The sequence below is a fragment of the Monodon monoceros genome, unplaced genomic scaffold, assembly GCF_005190385.1.
Source record: "Monodon monoceros isolate NGI ecotype Baffin Bay Population unplaced genomic scaffold, NGI_Narwhal_1 Super_Scaffold_7, whole genome shotgun sequence".
NCBI classification, from domain to species: domain Eukaryota; kingdom Metazoa; phylum Chordata; class Mammalia; order Artiodactyla; family Monodontidae; genus Monodon; species Monodon monoceros.
The window spans coordinates 67,051,447-67,075,102 of record NW_021703784.1 but is presented as its reverse complement, the minus strand read 5'-3'; the positions used below and the strand labels follow the sequence as shown (position 1 = coordinate 67,075,102).

Below are 23,656 nucleotides of genomic sequence, written 5' to 3'. Positions count from 1 at the left end.
TACATCTCTGACCTCATCTTCCACTTTTCTTTCCCCTTTCCCACTCTCACTCACAAGATATACAATTGATAAAGGAGCATGTTAAACCTCACCACAAGGGTGTAGCCATCAAAATTCAGAATATGGGAAACTCCATTAGACAAATAACTTAGTCTCTCCAACAAATAAATTGCAGGAGGGAAAAAAAAGAGGTGAAACCTCTAGATGGGAAGTGCCTTAAAACATATCAACCAGCAGCAAAGTGAAGACCTAATTTAAGCCCTGATTTATATTTATATATTTATATACATAATATATATAATTTATATAAGATTAATATATATGATATCATATATCTAATATATAAGGTAATTGAGGGATTTGAACTATTTAATTGTTAAATGGAATTTTGGTTATATTTAAAAGTCCTTCCCATTTGCAGATACAAGGGGAAATATTTATGGATATATTGGGTGGTAGGGGAGGTCTGGGGGAAGAAGATGGCTCATAGATGTAATAACATTGGCCGCAAATTGATCCTTTTTGAAGCCAAGTGTCTTAGTCCATTCAGGCTACTGTAACAAAATACCGCAAACTGGGTGGCTTATAAACAACAAATATTTAGTTCTTACAGTTCTGGAGGCTGGGAAGTTCAAGACCAGGGTACCTACAGATTCAATATCTGGTGGGGTACCACTTCCTCATTCACAGCAAATTTCTCACTGTAAATTTATATGCAGAAGGAGCAAGGGAGTTCTCTCAGGCCTCCTTTATAAGGGCACTAATCCCATTCATGATGGGACTAACCTTGTGACCTAATCACCTCCCCAAGGCCCCACCTCCTAACTTTGGGGGTTAGGTTTCAACATATAAATTTGGGGAGGGACACAAACATGCAGCCTATAGCACCAAGTAATGGGTAGAAGGGATTCATTTTATTATATAAAGACTAGGTTGTTTGTATGTTTTAAAGTTTCCATTTGTCTTCAAAAATCTGAGGGTCTACCATGTGAGGCAGCTAGGTCAAAGAATGGCTCACAGGTCTCTGGAAAACAACAGGAGCCATTGTTGAAAAGCATACACTGCAGTGGTTTCAACTGTAAGCTCTGGAAATCAGCACCTGTGTTTGCCACTGTCTATTTGTGTGACCTTGGACTTCACTTCTCCATGCCTCTGTTTCCCTACATGTAAAGTGGAAATGATAATGGGGTCTAGCCCTGTGGAGTTGTCCTGAAGAGTAACTGAATTAATAGGTATAAAGCACTACCTTGGAACATCATCTGGCCCATAGTCATCCCTCAAAATATGTCTATTATTATTATTATTGTTATCAAATAGGAAGACAATTTGAAATGAGCCAACCGGGTCTTGAAACAAGTGTATCCAAAATATGTCTTTAATCTTAATGAAGTTCACAAATGGCACAATATTGACATTTCTTTAAACAAATTATACAACCATGTTCTTAGACAATAAAGCATAGCATCACCATTACCATGTGTCCCCAGAGGCCATAGAGGCGTGATTTAATGTCCCCCTAAGATTTGGCAGAGTTGCCATGGTCAACAGGACAGCTTTCAAAGAACCAATTTGCTACCAGATAAGCTAATGAGAGATGCCATTACATTTACTGCACAAAGAATCAAATATAAAAAAGATGCACAAGAAATATGGAATTAGCTTATTTTGCATTCAGTTTCATTCCTTTCAAGTGACAAAGGTGCTTTTTTTTTGATATCTATTAGGATGCAAACATGTATATCTTCCTTGGGGCCTCCTCACCAAGTTGTTGTCAACAGAAGTTAATAGAAGTGGTGAGTTCAGCTTCCTGGTAACCTGAGAGGAAAAAGAAATAAAATAAAAAAGAAGAAGAGGAGAAGGAAGAGGAAAAGAAGAAGAAAGAGAATTAGGAGAATCAGAAGGACAAGAAGAAAATAATCACAGTTCTTACTGAGAGAACACAAATTTATAGAAGTGCTTCTTCAACTGAACACTATTTATAAATTATGCATATGAGATGTAAGCAAGCTTTGAAGGCAAATGATAAGCAAACAATCCAATGGTAACTATTAATATTAGCAGTAGTATTATGATTATAGCCCTCTGGTCTGAATCTGTGAATACTGATCAAGAGTTGAGTGCTTTCTGAAACTGGGTTCATTAATGACAAGTGGCCCAGGCTAAGATTTGCAAGGCCCTACCTTTCTAAACACAGCAAGTTTTTTTTTTTTTCTCTCTCTTCTCAGAAAGATGACACTGCATCTCTGCAGCCTGTCCTAGTGCTCTGATTTCAAGCTGAGTTGTAGAAGGAACTCACTAACTCAAGAAGAATAATGTAAGTGGAGAGAAGGGATCTGCAGCCAGGTCCAGTGGGTTTCAAAATGTGGGTCCTAACCTCCAAATCCCTTCCCCTCCCATCTGACAGTACAAGGCAATCACCTTCTTCCCAGAGTCATTGCACTGCTCAGGCCTGAAGGTCCCTGCGGCGCCGGCCAAAGGCTTCAGACCCCACATCGGTGGGCACGAAGTTGCTCTTCACCACACCCCCAGATCTGCTCAGCAAGCCTGCCAGCCGATGGGTCACACAGGTGGCGGTGTTGCAGGACCTCTTCTGGGCAGTAATGCTGCTTTGCAGGATGGAGAAAAAGAGAAGGCCTGTCAGTGAGAGGCTGGGGCAGGAGCCTACCCCATAAGGCCTTCATAAAGAGAACTGTAGCTCTTTGACACACCACTTAAGAATAGGTGTTTCTCCTAAATGCAGTTATCAAAGCTGTTAGGGCAAATGGCCTGACGGCCTTTGCTAGAAGCCCTGCCCAAAGATTTTCACAAAAAAATCCAGTTCTAAGCCATGTGGCAAGTGCTAAAACCCTATACTTACCACTCCTTACATACGCCCACCCCAACATGTAAGGAGCATATAGACGCCATACCCTAGCCACGAGCACCAACAAAACCACTTTCCATAGAAAAATGAAAATTCCCTGAAGTCTTACCTGGAAGAGGCTCAGAGCACAGGGTTTGCAGCATCGTCCCCCAGAAATGCTTACCTGCTCCTCAGCACACCTGTTCTCATTGCTGGAGCTGGTTCACAGGGACCCTCACCAAGCCCTGCATCCTACTACCCTAAGGTTAAGGCTACTTTCAAGCACAGGCCTTGGGCACTCTCAGGCCTGGGACAGGGACCAGAATAATGACCACCGAAGTGCAAATCCTTTTAGAAAATAGGTTTATTCATCAATGATGAGGCATGAGGGATGAAGCAGGAATTGGACGGCTTTGCCCATGACATTCTCTGGTATCTCAGAAGCTTCCCTCACTCTCTTATCTCTAACCTTGTCTGTGAGTCCTGCTCTCTTTCTTTCCATCCTGTGGTCCCCAGCATTCTCTGTCATAAGCAAAGCTACCAATACCAGCTTGAAGAGCAATCCAGGCAAAATCTGCATGCATTAACTTCATCCATGGGAGCAAGAAAGGAAATCAGGAAGGAGTGAGTGGAAGGAGTTCACTTGGCATCTTGGGGCACCCCAAAATGGGAGAAGCGGTCCCTCTCCAAGCTGCTGGCTATGTCACTTTTCTTGCCAGGTGTTTCAGGCCCGAAGCCCATGCCAGAGAATCTATGAAAGTTGTTCAGGTCCTTCCAGTACGCGCTCAGCACACAGGTACTCAGATTACTGCACCGCTTAGCTCTGGAGCCATCCAGGCTGCAGGGAAAAGACATGCCAGACAAAACCATGCACCAGGGCTGCCCCTGAGGGCAGTCATGCAGAAGGTTAGACCCAGGAGGGGGTGCCTGGAGCAGAGAGACGAGAGGGGCAGGCAGGAGGGTGGCTCACGCACCCTCCATTAGGAGAACTCAGAGGTTCGCTGAGCCAGGGCAGTGCGGGGAAGGGCTGTGGTGGGGAAGGGGTGACCTTTTCTGGCATTCCACATGCTGCTCAGTCCTTCATGCTCTGCAGAGAGGTTCTCAGGGTGAATGCAGGTGCAACATGTGACTCTTCTGGTGTGAGCTCCAAGCTCAGGGTGCACAGGGAGGTGCGACTGGGGAGGGGTGTCTGGCCCCATGAGAACATGCACATCTCCACAGATTCTACACATCTAAAGGCCCCGGACCTACCTCAGACACTGCTCTACCTGACCCCACCCTCTGCAAGGCCTTTGGCTTCACCTTGCAAATGTGCAATGAAGGTGCCTTGCAGGTATGAAAGAACAACATACACAGGTTAAATTTCTAAGACATCCAGAGCTACAACAGCCCATCCCCTGGCTTCACACTTACCAGTCCTAACTCATCCAGTGCTGGGTGTTCTCAGTCGGGCAAGACTAATTCCCAGAGTAAGTGATTCCACACCTCCCCATTTCATTTCCTAACAGCTTTCGGAAATGGATCTTTTTAATGTGTCTAACCACAGTCCCTCCAGTTGCATGTGGACCTCTGTCTTCCACGTAGGCTGAGAATGACTGAGCCCCAGGTCCTGGCGAACAGGGACAATCTGCTGAACTCTTGGCCCAATGCGGTCTTTCCTACCTCTCTGGGATATGTCCTCGTGAATATGCCAGGGCTGGGTGCTGAGCCTTACCTGGAGTCCTCCGTCTCCTGCTCCAGCTCATTGGTCTTGCTCTGCACATAGGCCTTCACCAGTGCAGCCAGCAGGAGGCGCCCTTCCTTCTCACTGAGTGCCCCGGGATCTGGGAGGGTCTCCAAAGCAGACCTGGAGAGAGGAAGTAAACCCAACACAGACTCTAAGTCCCTGCCTGCCTCCTTCCCAGGATAAGCAGCCAGGCTTCCTGGTCTCTGTGGCTTATCCCTGAGGATGTGGCTCTCCTGACTCCCAGCCCACAGGGCTCAAGCCCAGTGTACACCTGAGGGTGTTGATTCACTGGGAGCCTCCCACTGCTGTGACTTCAGAGGCACAGAACTGCCTGATCCCAGGGGCAGTGGAAGGGGAATGCTCTCGTGGCTTCAGGCTGTCTCACCTGAGTGGTGTTGCCTCGAGACTGCCTGCCTGGCACAGGACCAAGATGCTGAAAGCCAGGAAGGGGGAGGACTTCCCGAAGCCCATGATGCCTCTCTGTAAAGGGAGAATGACGTTACCACTGCACCAAGACCAAGCACCGCCTGGAGCCCACAGACCCAAGTTCCAGTCCGGCCCGGCCTCTGCCACAACTGCCTTGTGAATTCGGGCAGGTTACCCCGCCTCCCCAGGGCTCAGTTCGGTTCATTTGCCAGATGGGCTGCTTTGAATCTCAAAATACACATTATACTGAATCGCATGGTACAGCAGAAACAGGTGTCCTGGGGTGAGGGCGGAGGATTCCGGTTTTGTCCCGTGGAAAGCCAGGAAGAAGCCATGCACATGCACATAAACCCACACCTTCTGCCTTATGCAGAAGCCAAGCGAGAACCCACCCTTGCTGTAGACTGTGCCTGTCTTCATAGGGACTGAGAAATCTAGGACCACCCTCACCTCCTCTGGACTTTGCCACCAACAGTTGGGAAAGGAAGGCAGTAAGGGTAAACTGGAAAGGAGCGCTAATCTCTCAGTCTGTGGGTTTGGGTTGGGGATCATTTAACGTGCTGGTTACTGGCGTCTCTCGGCTCTGCCCGAACAGCCAGCCTCTGCTGAAGAGCAGTTTAGCAGCAGGTGCTGGGCGCCAGCTCAATGTTCTGGCCGGCTGACTGCACTGCCCCAAGCCCGCGCCAATGCCCCAGGGACGCTTGCAGGCTGGAGGCGCCTCAGAGGAAGTTTCAGGGCTCAACCGTCCTGAGAACCAAACGTGATCCCTCGGGACACAGACTGCTCAGGGCACTCCCAGACCAAGCTCGGGAAGAATCCTGCACGCAAAGGACCGGCACAAATGCAGGGGCTGCAGACCCAGGAAGGCTAGGAAGCTAGGGCTGGGCTCACGGAACTTCCAGCGCCCAGGCGAAGCCCTGGGGATGCTTGCGGTTCCACTGGAGCTAGTTAGAAGAAAATGAGCTGACAGCCCCAGTCTCCTGCCTTCTTCCAAGGGGACAGACGGCTAGCAGCACCTGGCTATAGGTGGGCCGGGATGGCCATGAGAAGCAAAGAGAGGCAGGCAGGCAGATGGGGCAAATTAGATGAACTATGCAGAGGCTGGTAATTAAGAGTGAGCAGAGTGGGAAGTTCTCACCTGGCGATTCGAGTTTCAGGAGAGCGCGAGATGCGGGTCCACCCGGATGGACAAAACGCCTGCTGTGGGCGTCTTCCCCGCGGAGCTCTCTGCTCTTATGCCAGCGATGGGGGGCGGGGAGGTCCCCACGAGCCCGCGCGGCCAATCCAAAGTGGCCAGGAGCGACCCAGCTCCGATTGCGTCATTGCTCGCGCTCCGCACACCAGTCCACTAGGGAGGGGAACCATCCGCTCTGGCTGTCACTCGCAATGAGGTCATTGCTTGGGCAGCGGGAGGGCTCGGAGAGAGCGGAGAGACTTCGACGTCCAGAAAGTGGGAGCAAATTGTGTAGAGTTTGGTGTCACCGACAGTGAGGGGCCAGAGTTTCTCTCACTTTCTTTGTGCCTGAACTCCGGCCTTGCACTCCCTCCAGCCACGCCAGTAGGGACTCCAGCCTGGTCCCTTAGATTCTGAAGGGATCTCTGATGAAATAGACCACGGTGGAAGAAGGGGATGGTGGGGGGAAAGGGTCCTTAAAAAATTGATCCCTCTAGACCAACTGGGGTGATCTGGGATATCCTCCACTCCGTCCTCTCCTTCAACAGCGCCCTGGCGCCCAGGGCCCCGCAAAGTTGGTTTGCTGCCAGTCTGGCAACCTGGCCTCTTTCTTCTCGCTTCTCTGGGACGGGTAGGAGTGAAAGAGAGGACTCGCACTGTCTGCGCAGAGGGCTAGGCATTCCTCTCGTGCTCCCGAATTCTCGACTGCGGGTTCTGCATCCCCCACTCTAACCGGGGATCCTGCGCTGCGGCGCTGGAGTTGGTTTACACAGCTGTCCGGCGCCTCTGCCTTCTGTTTTCCAAGCTGCTGGGCCAGGACGCCTGTGTCCGGGTTTCTACCTGTCTCGCCCTACATCCCAGCCCCACTTCCCTGAAGCCCTTGATTGCAGAGCTGTCCGGGGTCAGCGCCTACCAACGGGGCAACCTTTGGACTTTCACACACGCGCCACTCGCAGCCACAGGCCGGCGGGTGCGCGCGCTCACGCCTCCCGCAGGGTGCACGTCCAGCGCTCACCTACCTGGACCCCAGCCACACGCTCTCCTTTCGCACACACAGACACTCCGCAGATCGCCAGCACTCGCTGCAGCAGATGCGCCCTCACCAGCTGTTCGCAAAGGAGGGAGCTCGCATCCACGCATACCGACCTCGCCCAGATCCGAAAGCAGCCCCCCGAGTTTCTGCTTTCGGAAACAAGCAAGTTTTATATGCACAGGGGTACACACTGTCCCCCAAGCACGGACATAGACACAAGCACAGGCACGTGCACGGACTCTGCCTTTCCCTTTTTCCTTACGGAAAGCCGGGTCTGGAGTCCGCGCGGCGGGCGCCCGCGACACCAGGGAGCTGGGAGAAGATCCCAGCTCTGGCCGAAGGGGCGTAGAGTGTCATGGGGGTAGAGGCAGCGCGGAAGAAGTGAAGGAGCGCAACCACCTTCAGGCCCTCAGGCTAGCCCTGCTGAACGTGGTAGCTGCGACCCCAAGTGCTCCCGCCGGGCCCTCCTGAGCTCGCGAAGCCTCTCCGGAAGCCTCGACCAAGGGTGCGGGGCAGGGAGCGAAGCCAGAGGCTGGCGGAGTGTCCGCAGCTGGTGACGACCGTTTCTGCAGGTCAGAAGGGAGCTCAGGGGACGTCTGTCTAGGCCCTCCGGGTCTTATTTTCTGTGGCAGAACCCCTCTTGCGGGCCGAAGACGGGTCGCCCTCCAGCACCTGGGCAACCGAAACTCCAGGTCACAGCCCCAAAGAATCCGGGCCGCCAAACCGGGCGACTCTTGCCGGGCCTGCTACCCCGGCGGGCAGAAGGCACAGAGGCTGCTTGACCCGGCGTCTCCCCTACCCCCGGGAACGCTGCGTCGCGCCGAGAAGGTGGCTGCGGGCTCTGGCGGCAGGAAGCAGGGCAGGAGGACTCTCAGGACCCCTGTAATCCCACACCAGAAAGCGCTGCTCTCGAAGCGGTTCCGCTGTAACAGTGGGACTGTCTCTCTGCGCCCCAATGGTAGGGCTCGCTTCCGGATGCAACCGGTGACACCGAAGCGGCCTTTACTTGAGGGCCCTTCTCCCAGAGCCCTGCAAATGTGAGGGGACACTTCTGCGTCCCTTTCCCGGACTCTGGACGGGGAAAGGGGCTGCCAGGTGGAAAGGCGCAGCTGGGAGATGACTAACGCCTCCGCCCTCTTCGCCGCCTCTTCCCGGACCACTGCCACCGTCTCTGAGGTCTGGCAGAGAGTAGAGCCCGTCCCAGCAGCTCCGGGCAGCACCGATCCCCAGAGAGGACCAGCGCAGGGGGCTGGGTAGGAGAGAAGGTCCGGAAGGCCCCAGAGCTTGGGCTCCACTCTCCCTAGCCTCCTCCAAGTTATCTGTGGCGAGCTGAGCGGGGAAGCCCGCAGAGAGCGCAGGAGTCGCGTTTGGGGTTTGGCCTCCCAAGAGGCCCCAAAATATGAATTTAGGGGTAACTTTGAACTCTTGGGGCTAAGGACTGAAAAGCTGACAGCCTCTCCAGAGACTCTGTCTGTGTCACTAGAACTTTTCTGAAGTGTTAGGACCGACAGCCTTGCTGCCACCTCCAGCGGGGCACAATCCCCGGCGGCGCCTTCCACTCCAAAGGCACGCGATGCGTAGCCCACAATCCGAGCAGAGCTCCTGCCTGGGGTAAAGTTGGTGAAAGTTTCTATAAAAGCTGCAGAGGCTCGGATCCTTGCGCTCTGACAAGAAAGGGGAGTGCGCATCCGGACCAGGAAGCCCATCTTCACACAAATTGTCCTGGTACTGCGCTTTCAATGTCTTCTTGGATACCCCGAAGGGACCGGCTATTTTAGCACTGCGTACCCAGAATTATTTAACCTAACCTTCCTCCACTAGTGTCTTTGCACAGTGTTTGGAGCATAGTAGGTGCACAGCAAATGTTCGGTGACAGGGGAGTGAGGGAGGGGACGATGAATGAACAGTCCCAAGGGTTCATTCCCTTAAGAGTCAGCAGTAAATTCACAGCCAAGGTGAATTGCACCCAGTTTAGATCCGTTAGATGGAAAAGCAGATTGTTGATCCAAAGACGCACCTCTTTTTATTTCATAAAAGGAATCAGTGTCATGGTGAAAACTTTCTGGAATCTAACGTGAGAGGAAGGGCTTCTCTTCTGAACTCCAGCTTGAAAAGCAAAATAAGGCATTTTTCCTCAACCCATCCTTTATTATATTTGTGAGATAATGGAAGAAAAAGTCAATAAAATGTGTTTTCTAAATCGAGAAAATTACATTTTGATTTTCCTGGAACTGTTCTGAGCTTCAAGGCATCCCCAGTCTAACTAGTATGAGGATTTACAGCGAATGGTTTCCCAGGAATATCTTTTGCTTTTAAATTGTCTCAAATGTTTCGATGCTTCGTTTAACTATTTTATGTAATTACCTTTAAATTTTGAAAATGATTGTCATTAAATTGTAGAGAGAAACAGATTCCATGTACTGTAGCTTCTGAAGTTTATTTTTATTTGCTTTAACTTACTCTCTGCTTTCTTTACAAATTTCTTTGGAGAAATATTCCTTAGGGGAAAGTTTTATTCACTCAACAAGTATTTATTGAGGACCTACTATGTGCCAGGCGTTGTTCTAGGCACTAGCAACTCACAGTGAATGAAACAAAAACCCCTGCCCTCCTGATGCTTATATTACAGTGGTGTATTTAACAAGAGTCCTTGTATATCACCCTCCACCCAAATAAAATACATACCTATCCTTGCACCCTTTCATTATAGTAATATCATCTATTTGTCAAATAGATATTCAGTGTTTATATTATGAAGACCATGTACAGACTAGCTGAGCCACATATTGTACTGTGATTACATTTCTTTGTATGTTTTTAGTTAGTAATTCCCTCTCTTTTCATTTGTTTAATTTTCTTTCTGCCCATCACCTGTTCATTCCTTTTCCTAGGTCCTATTTGTCCCTCATTCTTGGTTTACTACCTCACTTTGGTGGAGCAAACTCATCATTATATGATAGATTTTTCCGGAAATAGAATTCTAAGTTGGAAATCATTTGCGTTCAGAATTGTGAAAGTATTCTCTATTTGTCTTCTATTTCCAGTGTGACTGTTGAGAAATCCATTTCTATTTTTTTATAAGTTCTCTTCCTCTCTCTCTTTCTCTCTCTCTCACTCTCCCTCTCCTTCCCTCCCTCTCCCTCTCCCTCTCTCTGTTCCAGTCTTCTAAAATACCATGATGTTTTGCCTTGGTGTGGACTATTTTTATTTATTGTTCTAAGTACTGGGAGAACACTTGCAATAAGAAAATTCGTGTTCTTCAATTCAAGGAAATTTTCTTGCTTTATTTCTTTGATAATTTTCACTCTCTCTCTCTCTCTCTCTCTCTCTCGATTCAACTTTCTGGGAGATTTTTTTTTCAAATTTATATTGTTTTTAAATTCTTTTGATCATATTTTTAACTTCCAATAGCTTTTTAAAAATTCTGTGTTACTTTTTACATCCTCCTGTTTTTATTTCATGGGTGCAACATCATCTTCTAGTTCTCTGAAGCTGTTAAACATAGGTTGTTTGTTTTGTTCTTCTCACTTTAGAGACTACCCTCACATTTCTAGTTCTCCCTAGCTGCTGGTTTATATTTCAGAGGGAAGTAATAACATGCTCATCAGAAGATGAGGATGGCAGAGTTGTCCATCGATGGACCTGAATATAGAATGATTAGATGAGAAGCAACCTTGTCATTTTATTGGGGGAGGGGGGCTAAACTACGAAATGAATAACTGTAAGTTTTTTCCCTTGGCTTTTCATTTGTCCTAAGAGGACTCCTGCAAGGGTCAGCGGGATGGGGGTTGTGGGGTGGAGTATAAGCCAATAAGTAATAAAGGAGGCTGGGAGTTTTACCATTCATTATGGTAATCCTGCAGTCTTTTCTGACACCTAGTCATCTAACTACATAGGATATAGAAGGAAATCTTGGGTCTAACTACTCCTTTTAAAGGCTTGCAAACACTCCAATTTTCAGCCCATCTTATAACACCACCAACAGAAGCAACCAATTCCTCAGAGCCCTGAGCTTGTCTGGGGTCCTTGCTTCTTGATGGCTTTCCCTGCCCTACTAGAGTTTGCACTAGAAATGTATGTCTCTACACAGCTTTCTCTTCTGCTAAGCCAGTTAAGAAGACGGGCTGAAGGGTAGGAGATACAGACAGTCATTGCAGAACCCTCAAATTACATTCAATCCACTGGACGCTCGACTCAACTGAGTCCCACTCCCCATCACAGGCCACCAGCCAGGAGGCTTCTTCCTCCAAACCCCAGAGAAATAGAGATGCCAACATCTAACCCACAGAAGTCCCTTCTTAGAGAATATTTTTAGAGTTGTCTGTGCCTTCCAGAGAATGAGCAAAGCATGGTGGCCCAGACCCAAGCTGGTCACTCTGAGAGATGGACAGTGAATGACGTCAAGGAATTACTCAGGTTGGGTTCCTCTGAGATGATTAAAATTCTTTCTTGGCTCAGACTCACAGGACCCAAATTGACTCTCTCCTCCCTGTCTGAGAGCATTGTTCCACACTGCAAAGAAAGTAGAAATACAGGTCCTTAAAACTTTCTTGTAAAGCTAATTAGAGTAAAATCTCCTGCAGTCAACACTCTCAGAATAATGAGAGTTTTAGCTAAAGTAAATTCCCAGGTAACTGAAACATACTCTAAATGGAAAACACACATTTTTAAAAGCCATTTTGGATGGAAATCCTTTTAAAATGCATGACATTCTCCTCTTAACCTTCTCTGGATGACTCACAGCCATCATCAAGAGAACATCAGTCACAGTGTTGCATCCTATGTAAGGGCCTGAATTAGTTGGACTGTTTACCTCTACACCTGCTGACTCCAACTTCTGTGCTTTTGAGCTCTTGGTCCATTGTTTTCAGTTAGCATATTAGTTATTCATATTCAGTTGACTATGAGATCCTCTTAGTCAGAATCTCAGGATCACATTTTTGGGTTGTGATGGTTTCTTCTGGTCACCGTTAATGTATCTGCCTCTAGCCCCAGGCCCAGTCTACCTGAATTTTCACCTGCTAATTCATCATCAGGAAAACGATAGACACATGTTCAGTAGAACTGGCTGGAGCAAATCAGAAGGAGGAGGGTTAAGAAAAGGATCTGAGTGTCTCTCTTATGAGTAATGGTAAAGAGCTCTAATGCATTTTCCTGGCCCTTTTTCTGGCCCTCAACTATGTCTTCTATAGAGGGTGTTTCTGGATAAGTGAGTGTTTCTATAATGTTAAGGAAGTTTGAGACAGACCGTAAGTTTAAAAGAGGGTCTTGTATAACAGTGCTGTCCAATAGAACTTTCGGCAACAATGGGAATATTCCAAATCTATGCTGCCCAAGACAATAGCCACAAGCCACATGTGGCTCTTGAGCACATGAAATATAACCAGTGCAACCAGAGAGCTGAATTTTAATTAATTTAAATGTAAAGAGCCACATTTAGCCAGTGGCTACAGTACTGGATGACAATCTATAGTATAGAGTAGTAGATAAATGCATAGATTCTGGAGCCAGACTGCCTGTTGTTCAAATTCTGGCTCTCACACTTATTAGCTGTTTCACCATAGACAAATAGTTCAAAGTTTCTGTGCCTCAGGATCCTCCTTTGTGAAATGAATATAATCATACTGCTTATTTAATGGGGCTTTGTGAGGATTAAACAGGTAATAAACATAAAGTGCTTAGAACCGTGTATGGCAACTAGTAAGTGCTATAACACGTTAACCATTGTCTTACATTGGGTTTCTTCAGAGGCAGAACCCAAGACAAGAATTTGGGTATAAACCATTTATTTGGGAGTTGTACCAGTAAGGGAACAGGGAAATGAGACAGGGAAGGGAAGATAACCATTATAGAGTATGATAATAAGCAGGTTACTGCTGCAGGTAATTGAGGCTTTATCCTGCTGGAGATCCTCTGGAACACTTTAGAGAGAAAGCCTCAGAATTATTCCACCCCGAAAAATGATAAGTTATTTATCCACCAACTCCAGTCCATCACCAGTTTAGGGGTGCTCCCACAGGGGCTAACTCCCCAGCACATCTTGGCCAGTCCTGCATGGCCAGGCTTCTGTGGCCTGAGAAAATTCCCAGATAGAGAGTCATAGGGGCTTGCAGTAGAAAGCTATAGGTACAAGTGGGAATAGTAAAGATTGATGAGGCACTAAGACTGTCTGCTATAGCCCATTTTATTATTATAAAGAGTCTGCCACTGCTTAATGACCCTCCCTAGAAATAGGCAAGAATAAGTTTTCCATCCATACTGTGTTGTGATAGATTAGCAAACAGTCTGTGATATGCTGATGTCACTTTGTCAACTATTCCCACCCATCTGACTCATAAGGTCTTTGCTCAGAGTATTTAGAAAGCCTTTCATGGTGCCTGAGTCTTAGGGTCCATTAACTTCAGTGCCTATTTCATCAGTAAGCAAACACCAGAAAAACCAGTACCCTCTAGTCTCTTGCAGCAATAACTCAAACACACACAGAAGCCCTTCCACTCAAAAGAAAACATAAAGGACATGCTGCCAAAGACTCATTAATGCTGGATGAACTTGGGGCAGTGGGGGGAGGGGAGATTCCAATCCTGATTTATTAGTTTTCATGACTTGGTTTGTTATTTCTTGTTGAACAGACCCTATTTTCTCATACCTAGCATCTTAGAAATTTCCTTGGCCAAGAAATTACTGGGGCATATCTTCTGTTTATCGTTGAAGATAATTATATCAGGCTTTTTTCGTGTATGGGTGTTCTCAGCTCTCTATCTTGATAGGTTAAAATTAAATTTTCATACTCACTCCTGAAAGGCTGGAGGACTATGGGAGATGGCAGAATGTCTCTTAGCAATAATGCTAGTTGTTAACATCTGACTCTGTATTCATCAGGGTGCTTAGTTGTGTATAACAGAATTCTCCAAGCTAATTTAAACAGGACAGTATTTGTTACAAGGTATTCAGTAGCTTACAGAATTTTTTAAAGGGCCAGAGAATCAGGTCCAGATGCCACACACCCAAGAATAATACATCCAGGAGAAACTAATCATCCCACGGAAATGTAGTGGGAAGTCCATTGCTGCTCACCTATATCAGTTTTGACTCCAGGGAATTCCATGGTTGCCCCAGAATATCCAGTTTTCTCTCATACAGCCAACATCTTAAAATGTTCACTTCTGCCCTCCAAATGAATTATGAATGCCTCTGATTGCCAGTGCCTCTGATTGCCTAAATTTTGTGTGGAATTCTCGCTCCAAGAGGACCTGAGAAGAAATGCTTTTAATGTTCTAACCTCTGTAAAAAGGCTTGCAAGAAGGGGTTCGATGGGAATTGAGTAAATCACATATACCTTCATTTGGATGTCTAATAAGCCTCTCTATCTAACCATGTCCAAAAAGAATTTTGGGTTTTTTTTTTTCTGTCCAAATCTCTTCTTCCCTCACTTTTACCCATCACAGTAAACGGCAGCACAAATAACTCAGTGGATTCAGCTCAAAATGTAGGTATCATTCTTAATTCCTCCTTTTCCTTCATCTGTATCTAATCCAGCGATTAGATATATTAACTATTACTCTACTCCTATTTACTCTCCCACCCTAAAAACATCCTAAATCCATCCATTTATCTGTCTCCACCAATATCTTAGTCCATTCAGGCAGCTGTAACAAAATAATAACAGACTAGGTAGCTTATAAACAACAGAAATTTATTTCTCACAGTTCTGGAGGCTGAAATCTGAGATCACAGTACCAACATGGTCAGGGGATGACCCTCTTCCAGGTTGCAGACTTCTCATTGTATCCTCACATGGAAGAAGGGGGCAAGGGAACTCTCTGAGGTCTCTTTAATGGGCACATTGATTTCATTCATGAAGGCTCTGCCCTCATGAGCTAATCACCTTCCCAAGTCCCCAACTCCTAATACTATCTCACTGAGCATTAGAAGTTCAACATATGAATTGAGGGGTGGGGAGAGATAAACAAACATTCAGACCATGGCAACAAGGGACCATAGTCCAAGCCACCATCATCTCTTGCCTGAACAATTCCAGTAGTCTCCTAACTAGTCTCCTGGATTTGACTGTTGGCTCTGTAATTCCTTCTCCACGTAACTCTCAGAGTGATCTTTTAAAAGCATAGATCAGGGCTTCCCTGGTGGCGCAGTGGTTGAGAGTCCGCCTGCCGATGCAGGGGATACGGGTTCGTGCCCCGGTCCGGAAAGATCCCACATGCCGCGCAGTGGCTGGGCCTCTGAGCCATGGCTGCTGAGCCTGCGCGCGTCCGGAGCCTGTGCTCCGCAACAGGAGAGGCCACAACAGTGAGAGGCCCGCGTACCACAAAAAAAAAAAGTAAAAGGCATAGATCATATTGGGTCACTCCTCTTCCTACAACTCTCCAGTATAGTTAGGATAAACAATTTAAATGATTTTCCATAGCTTTAAGACAGACATGGTCTAGCTCCCATCAATCTTGCCAGCACCCTCTGGTACCAGTCTCCCCTCACCTGTACACCCACACTGGACTTTTTGGGAGTCTTAGAACTAACACACCAAGACCTTTTCCACTCCAGAGCCTTTGCACTTGCTGGTTTCTCTGTCTAGAAAAGTCTTCCTTATCTGTCAATCCTCCCCTTCTATGACACCACACAATACACACACACACACACACACACGTGCATGCGTGCACACACACACACATCACTACTACCCCACCACCACTTTTGATGGCTGGCTCCTTATCACTCTTCAGTTTTCAACTTAAAATCAAATGTCACCTACTTAAAAATGACCTTCCACAACCAACCTATCTAAAGAAGTCCCTCCAGTCTCTTTATGACATCAACCTGTATAACTTCCTTTACAGAACTTACCACTCTCTGAAATTATCTCTGTAATCTACTTATTTGTATATTATTGTCTTCTTTCACTAGAAAGTAAGGTTTTTGAGAGCAGTCTCCTTGAATATCTTGTTCACCACTGTATCTCCAGTACCTGGAACAGTGCCCAGCACAAAGGCTGGATGTGATCTGAAGAATCATGGATGTATGTGAATGCTTACTCTGCAACACTTAGCAGTATGCTAAGAGCTCTACTTAGATCATTTTACATAATCCTTATGTATTAATCTGGCTTCTCCAGAGAAAAAGAATCAATAGGAAATTACATACATAACATATTTACTATAAGAAATTGACTCACATGATTAGGGAGTCTGAGAAGTCCAAGATCTACAGTCGGGAAGCTGGAGACCCGGGAGAACAGATAATAGAGTTCCAGTCTGAGTCTGAGTCTGAAGACTAATGTCCCAGCTCACAGACAGCCAGACAGAAAGAAAGAATTTTTTCTTATTCAGCCTTTTATTCTTTCCGGGATTCAATGGATCGGGTGAAGCCCACTCACACTGGGGAGGGCAATATATTTTACTCAGTCTGTGAATTCAAATGTTGATCTCATCCTCACAGACACACCCATAAATAATGTATAACAAATATCTGGAAACCCTGTAGCCCAGTCAAGTTGATACATAAAATTAACCATCACACCTAATAACAACCCTGTGAAGTAGATACTGTTATCCTTGCTACCCATTTGAAAAAAACAAGGATGGAAAAATTAAGTACTAGCCTAATGTCACATCTAGTAAGCTTAAGGGCAGGATTTAAGCATAGACAGTCTGACTCCAGAGCCCACATTTTAAATATTTATGTTTATTTGCCTCTCTCATAGCAATTATACATATTTAAGGAAGCAGGAAGCTCTTGATAAATCGTCTCCTGAGATCACCCATGTCAAACAGGCCTGGAGAGTAGAGTGAACTGTAGGCAGCCCCAAACATCTCCCCCAGGTACCCAGCCATAATTGTTACAGAAGGCTCTTGGGGGACCGTATTAACTCCCTTATAGACCATCACATTCCTTTGATCATTTCTTTTCATCCCTTCAGTATATCTGAAGACCATAACAGCACCCTACAACTTTTCAGAGAGTGTGCCTCCAGTCCCAAGACCAGAGCCCAGTCTCTCCTTAGTTGACTACTTCTCCACAGTGAGTAAATCGCATAGGTCAGAGGTGATGTCTGTCTTCCAGAACTGAATGAATGACTGAACTATCAGGTGCATGAATCAGAGTTGACCAAAACCCTTGACCTAAGGGCAGCAAATGTGATATTCCAACTGAAACCAGGTACCAATCCTGAGAAGGCAGAGATGACATACTGTACAAATTTCTGTTTAGAAATGGACAGTGCTTAGAACAGTGCTGGCACCTAGCATATATTTGTAAAATGAATAATAGTGGTATAACTACTCTTTTTGCTTTTTTGTTAGTTTGTTCTGTTTATTCATTATCACCACTGTCTTGTTAGATCATCGATGTTTTTGGACATCCAAGTTTGTGATCTGGAGTTAGGGAAAATTGCATTGTTTTATATAATAGAGGGATAAATAAATTAAAGTTCCCTTAGGGCAGTCTGGAAGCAATGGGTGAAAGGAGAAAGAGGAAACAGCTGAAGCCCCAGAACTCACAGGGGGTGAAGAGCAAGGGAGAAACTCTTCTTGGTAGTTAAGGGATAAGGTGAGGGACAAAAGAATTGAAGACAACAAAAATGCCTAATATGAAAATTTAGCTTATTTACCTATCAAGCTGTGATGTGACTTATCCTTTCACCCCCATATCTTTAATAAAGTTGATTATAATCTTTTCTGTTTTGTTGGTCTGGATTTTTTTGAGGAAATCAAGGAAGGTATTGAGTTTTTATCTCAGAGTCCACATGAGGCAGAATCAAAGACAGCACACACAGAAGCTGGAACCGAGAGATAATAAGGCATGAAATAAGGGTTTGAGCTATCTTGTAAGGGGTTGTAAGGGGTTGGTAGACCTCAGCTCAGATCTGGGCTACACCAACATTGGGACAGCCACTCAGTGAACGGATTTCTCTAGATTATGGCCTTCCATCAGTAGAAATGGGAGTCTTCCTCTACCCTTCTGCCTCATGAGATCCCATTGGAAGTTGTTCACTGAAAAATCTCCATGCCATTGCATCAACCCCCTTGAACTCACTGTGCCTGGCCCCAGCTCAGCTGTGACTCACCAGTAGCTCATAGCAAAAGAAATCCAGTAGAGGGCAAAGCTCTCACCTTCCCTTTCTTATTAAGAGCCTCTATGTTCTCATGCGTCATTTGGTAATTGAGATTGTCAATTAGTCACCACATCTCTGGTTCTCATTTTCCTTTCTTCCAACTAAACTCAACCGTCAGCCCACACAATGGAAGTCAACAAAATGAGGTAACAGCTTTCTACGTGAGTCACTGTGGGTGACTCTGAGAGCACTGTGGGGCAAGTAGCCAGAGTCCAGGCAAGCGTTTCAGCCATCCAAGAACTGGCACGTGGCCCAAGAAACACTCTCACCTGATGACGGACTGGTGGGATGAGTCTTGGAGGAAATAGTTCCCAACAGCAGGAGAAAGAGTCTCTTGGCTCATGCACAGCAATGCTCTTCTCGATTAAAAATGTTGTCATCATTCACAATGCAATGTAAAATCCTTTTTACAATGTGCTCACATTTCTACAAGTTTCCATCTACTCTGCATATTAAAGACAGGACCCTTCCATGAAAAGGTGGCATATCTAAGTTACTGCTCGGCCCAAACAGCTCTATATAATGGACAGAAAATGGCTTGCTGTCCCTCAAAGGGTAAATGCAAGGAGGGAGATTTCCATGAGCTATTTCTCTTTGCTGAGCACTCAGAGGAAAATTATAAGTGGTTGGAAGAAGGCTTTGTTCTCTAAAAGACTTTTAGTTATTCCTGAGAAATCCCTCTGCTTATTCCCAGAGAGAGGTCATCTCTTACATGCTGTAAGGCAGACAGGGATCAGCAGCCAAGGAGAGGTGCTCAGAGAGATTTCCAACTAATGCAGCCAGAGGAAAACTGCCAAAGAAGCAGGGCTCCTTAGGATAAAGAAACTGAAGGATATCTGGGGGGTAAAAATAAATCCTTTTTGAAAATGAAGGGATGCTATATATACAAATTGCCCTGTACCTCAAATTCTGAACAATGGTGTCACCAGGGCTGGCCGTGCAGACCAATGACACAAAGATCTTCTCAGATATGCTTGCTGGCCCTTTCCTCAAAGGTATCTATCCTGTTTGCATCTCATTCTCATAGGATTTTCCTTAGGGGGCTCATAAAGATTTCACTTTAGTTATAATCCTGGTGGAACTGGGTTGGACCTTTGGGATAGAAGACCTCTGTACAGGGATTGGAGTAATACAACCTTTAGTTTGTATTCAGAGACTGGCAGAAGAAAACTAGGTTGTCCGGCCTGGTAGTGTCTAAGAGGGCAGATTTTTAATTCCAGAAGCAATCAGCACTGAGTGTCAGATCTCATTGGTGAAACACAGTGATCAGGACTCCACAAGGGGAGGGATCACTCAAGAGTCTGAGTCATACTTCAAGTCATAGGGTCTGGATCTCACCCCAACACCCAACCAGAAAATTGGGGGAACTGGAAACCAAAAGCCCCCCCTCCCACTCTGAAGGTGCTGAAATGAGGTCGAGAGCTAGGCAGCTGACTTGTGGGGACCAACACATTTCAGGACTAAGTGTTGCGTCATAAGAGAAGTAGGGAGAGCACTAATTGGTACTAGATGAAACAGGGGTTCCTAGTTATAACTATTAGCAAAAAAAAAATTATGGTCTGCAGGGAGAGGATCTAACAGGACCCTAATTGGAGTTGAGCAGCTGGCAAGTGGTCTGAGGAGCATGACAATTCCAGGCCCTCTAAGATGGTAGGACAGCCACTATTAAGATAAACTCTGTTTCTGACTTACTTCACTCTGTATGACAGGCTCTAGGTCCATCACATCTCTACAAATGACCCGATTTCAATCCTTTTTATGGCTGAGTAATATTCCATTGTATATATGTACCACATCTTCTTTATCCATTCCTCTGTTGATGGACAGTAGAAACTAACACAACATTGGAAAGCAACCATACTTCAATAAAAATTAATTTTAAGAAAAGATAAATCCTGCCATAGTGAGACTGTCTTACTATGGAAGATTCGCAATTAAAATAGACAGCCAGGGACTTCCCTGGGGGTCCAATGCTTAAGAATCTGCGCTCCCAATGCAGGGGACATGGGTTCAATTCCTGGTCAGGGAACTAAGATCCCACATGCTGCACGGTGGGGCCAAAAAAATAGGCAGCCGGCAAATACAAGACAGGGGTTTGGCAATGGTTTTGTTGCAATTCTTAAAGAACTCTAGAACAAAACCCAAGAGACCCAAAAGACTAGAGTTCGTGGTTGAATTTTAGATAGTTAAACAGGCAGTCAGGAGTTTTTATTTTGTAAGTCTTGTCTACCCTTTCCTGTTCCATCCCCAATCTCATCCATTCTGTCTACCAATAATGCACTTTAGTCCCTGCACTTGGCACAGTTATATGTGTGTATTCACTTCAGAACGGGTAGTTCAACAGCAAAGCCAGAAGACAGCCTCACTCAGCTATTTCCCTGGGCAGGAAGTTCCTTTTGAGGTAGGGGCACTTATTATACCAATAACAATAGTAATAATAATATTGATAGCAACAATAGAAGTAACATTATTTCATGATTTCATACATCTAGGCTAAGTGCTAGCATTTGTTATCTATTGTATTAATCTTCACAGCATGTGTTATCTATTTTATAAATCTTCACAACAACCCTATGAGATATGGTCCGTTACCAGTTCCACTTTGCAATTGAAAAAATTGAGACTCAGAAAGATTAAGCAATTTCCCCAAGTTTGGATGGCTAGTAATTGGGATGTGACATATAAAGAAAACTGGCTCATTCAACACTCACTCCAATTCTTCTCTGGTATAACATGCATCACAGAGCCTGGAAAATTAGAAACAGCACTCCCCAGGCACCCTCGGAACTGGACTCCAGGTTCAGCCTAGGGTCTCACGAGCAACACCTGGAGGCAGAAATGACTGGGGGAGCCTCTCTGTGGTTTCTTCTGGAGCAGCTGTGTAGGAATTCAGTTTCTGGTCCCCAACGTCACAGGTGCAGCAGCAGTAGAGGCAGCGGCATCCCCTGGAACAGACTTGTGGTGTGTTTGAGTGTTTCCCCAAGTCGTGTTCTTAGCTGGGCAGTAACCAGGCACGTGGTTCCTTGGCCTCCCCAGTGTCTTCAACCTGCCTAATCCCCCATAACGAACACGTTTCTGCTTAGAGTGAATTTTGCTGTCTACAACCAAAAACCCTGAAAAGTCACTGTGAGAGCAAGGATTCAAACCCCGGCCTGTCTGACTTGGAGCCCAGCACTTAACGTGGGTTTTTTTGGGGAGACAGGGACAATCTTAAATAAAGGGGACTCTTTCAGGCAACACTTAAGCCAACGTTGTTTAATCACTTGAGTCTCTGAGAACGCTAAAACGTTCCACATCTAGCTAACCTCTTTACATTCTTCCCTCACATATCACACACAGGTCCTCCTGCACAGAAGCGTACCAATATGCCCCCCCAACCTGTTATTTAACCCCAAGGCACCCTATAGTTCCCTAAGCCCAGTGTTCAGGACTGTAACAGCTTATTAAATCGTCCCAAATGCCTATTAAAGTGTGGGGTCTGGGAGGCCAGGGTCCAGACCCGTCTTAACTCCCCTCTGTATTCCCAGCACCTGTCACGACCCCTGGCACAAAGTGAGCACTCAGTGAATATACGTTGAATTCTCAAGCCTTGCCCCAAATAAATAAATATATAAATATGTGAGGTAATGGGTGTGTGAATTAACCAGATGAAGGAAATCCTTTCACAATGTATATGTATATCGAATCACCAAGATATACCCTTTAAATATCTCACAATTTTGTCAGTTATAACTCAATAAAGCTGAAAAATATATAAATAAGTAAATAAGTGTTAAAAAGATGAACTGTGGAAGCAATTCCCTCAGTGGTAGCACATAGCAAAGGGCATTTCTCAGGCATTTGAAGGGAAGTATATCCAAAGTCCCATCTCCTGTATTGCAGAAGTTTGTTGCTGATAAACTCTGCATCAGGATTGGAACTTGAGGCAACTGCAGGCAGACAGGCTGAGAGTCCTCAGTAATAAGTGGGTTATCAACAGTGCCAAGAAGTATACAGTTTAGGAAGATCAGTCTGGGTGATAGAGCATGGGATGGAGATTCTTAGTTGGTAAAAAAAAAAAAAAAAAAGTTAGAAAGGATCTACAATTCTTACAATTCTGGTTAAGGGCTTCTTCAATTCCCTGATGGGAAGGTATTGGTGGTTACCCTCGATACACACTGTAGGAGTGTCTAAATAGTCTGTACAATAAGACAATATTGGAAATATACACAGTATATGTTATCTATAATATAAACTACATATACCATATATTATAAAGCATATATTGGCACTGTTTAAACTATCTCAATGATTGATGGTTTTTATTTATTATATTGAGATATGAATTCTTGAAGGATATAACTTACTGGCATGGGGTGAATTTCACATAATTATAGTTCAAGCACCTGAAATATTGATTGAGAAAACTAATTTACCTATGCTGATAAGAAATCTTAGTATCTTAACTGGTTGTAATATAGGATTCCCTGATTGGAAAAAAGAAAGAACAAGCAAAAAGCCTTCTCTCATTTCCAAATACCAATCAATGTATCTCTAGACTTCCTTGAATTTCCTCTTACCTTCTACCACCCACTCATCCCCTTTCTTCCCCACAAACTAAACATAAAATGTACCACTAAACATGTAATCTAAGCTAATGGGTATTCCTTCTTGTTTTAAGTTCAGAATTAAACAGCTTTGAATTATAAAAAGGCATAAGAATTCAAATGTCTTGTCCTAGCTAAGAAAAATAGTTTAAATGCCTGTGTGTTCAAGGAGAAAAAAAACATAGTAAAGTTGTTCAAGAAAGGATAAAAATCATTTCTAGTAGGTTGAGATTTAAGTTATAGAAATGAACCAGGTACTTAAATTAAATGTCAGGAACAGGGTTTTTTTTTTCATATTCTTGCTAATATGTACACTTTGTGAGAAGCTAATTACATAGACGAGTGTGGTAATTTGTCTTTTGGGTCCAACAGACACTGGAGATGGTTTTGTAAGAACGGTAGGGCTTCTAAAGCCAAATCGCCCAGAGTCTTTTCTGTGGCAGACACTTTGCTAGGTGCCCTAGGGAAAGCAAGAAGTATAAATTTTTTACAGGAATTCATGCTGGAAATGTATTCCTGATTACTCCTGTGGAATTTTCCAGCCAGAGAAACGTCCATTAAGGTATCGGTCTGGGGAAAATCACTATTTTCTGAATACACCCATATCAGACCCAGTTCATGCAATATCTCCGATTCTTATGGCCACACCTACTTTTCATTACTTGTGCCACAACCAAGCAGCCTTAACACAATTCCCATGGTCACAGAGCAGGTCAATGAAGCTGCCCCTTTCCCCCACCACACACA

At 45.3% G+C, this 23,656-nt stretch overlaps 1 protein-coding gene across 2 annotated transcripts; it reads right to left on the bottom strand.

Moving 5' to 3' along the window:
* Positions 1 to 1,355: 1,355 nt before the first annotated feature.
* LOC114886360 (calcitonin) lies at positions 1,356 to 6,179 on the bottom strand. 2 transcript variants are annotated; one of them, XM_029206783.1, is made up of 5 exons: positions 6,133 to 6,179; positions 4,954 to 5,046; positions 4,557 to 4,688; positions 2,419 to 2,603; positions 1,356 to 1,815 (listed from the first exon to the last, which is right to left on the bottom strand). In XM_029206783.1, the coding sequence occupies exons 2-4, from the start codon at positions 5,037 to 5,039 to the stop codon at positions 2,444 to 2,446; spliced, it is 378 nt and encodes a 125-aa protein (XP_029062616.1). In that variant the 5' UTR covers positions 5,040 to 5,046; positions 6,133 to 6,179; the 3' UTR covers positions 1,356 to 1,815; positions 2,419 to 2,443. The 2 variants fall into 2 exon arrangements, with proteins under 2 accessions (XP_029062616.1, XP_029062615.1); XM_029206782.1 differs by lacking the exons at positions 1,356 to 1,815; positions 2,419 to 2,603; positions 6,133 to 6,179 and adding an exon at positions 3,192 to 3,680 and having other exon boundaries at positions 4,954 to 5,268.
* Positions 6,180 to 23,656: the final 17,477 nt, after the last annotated feature.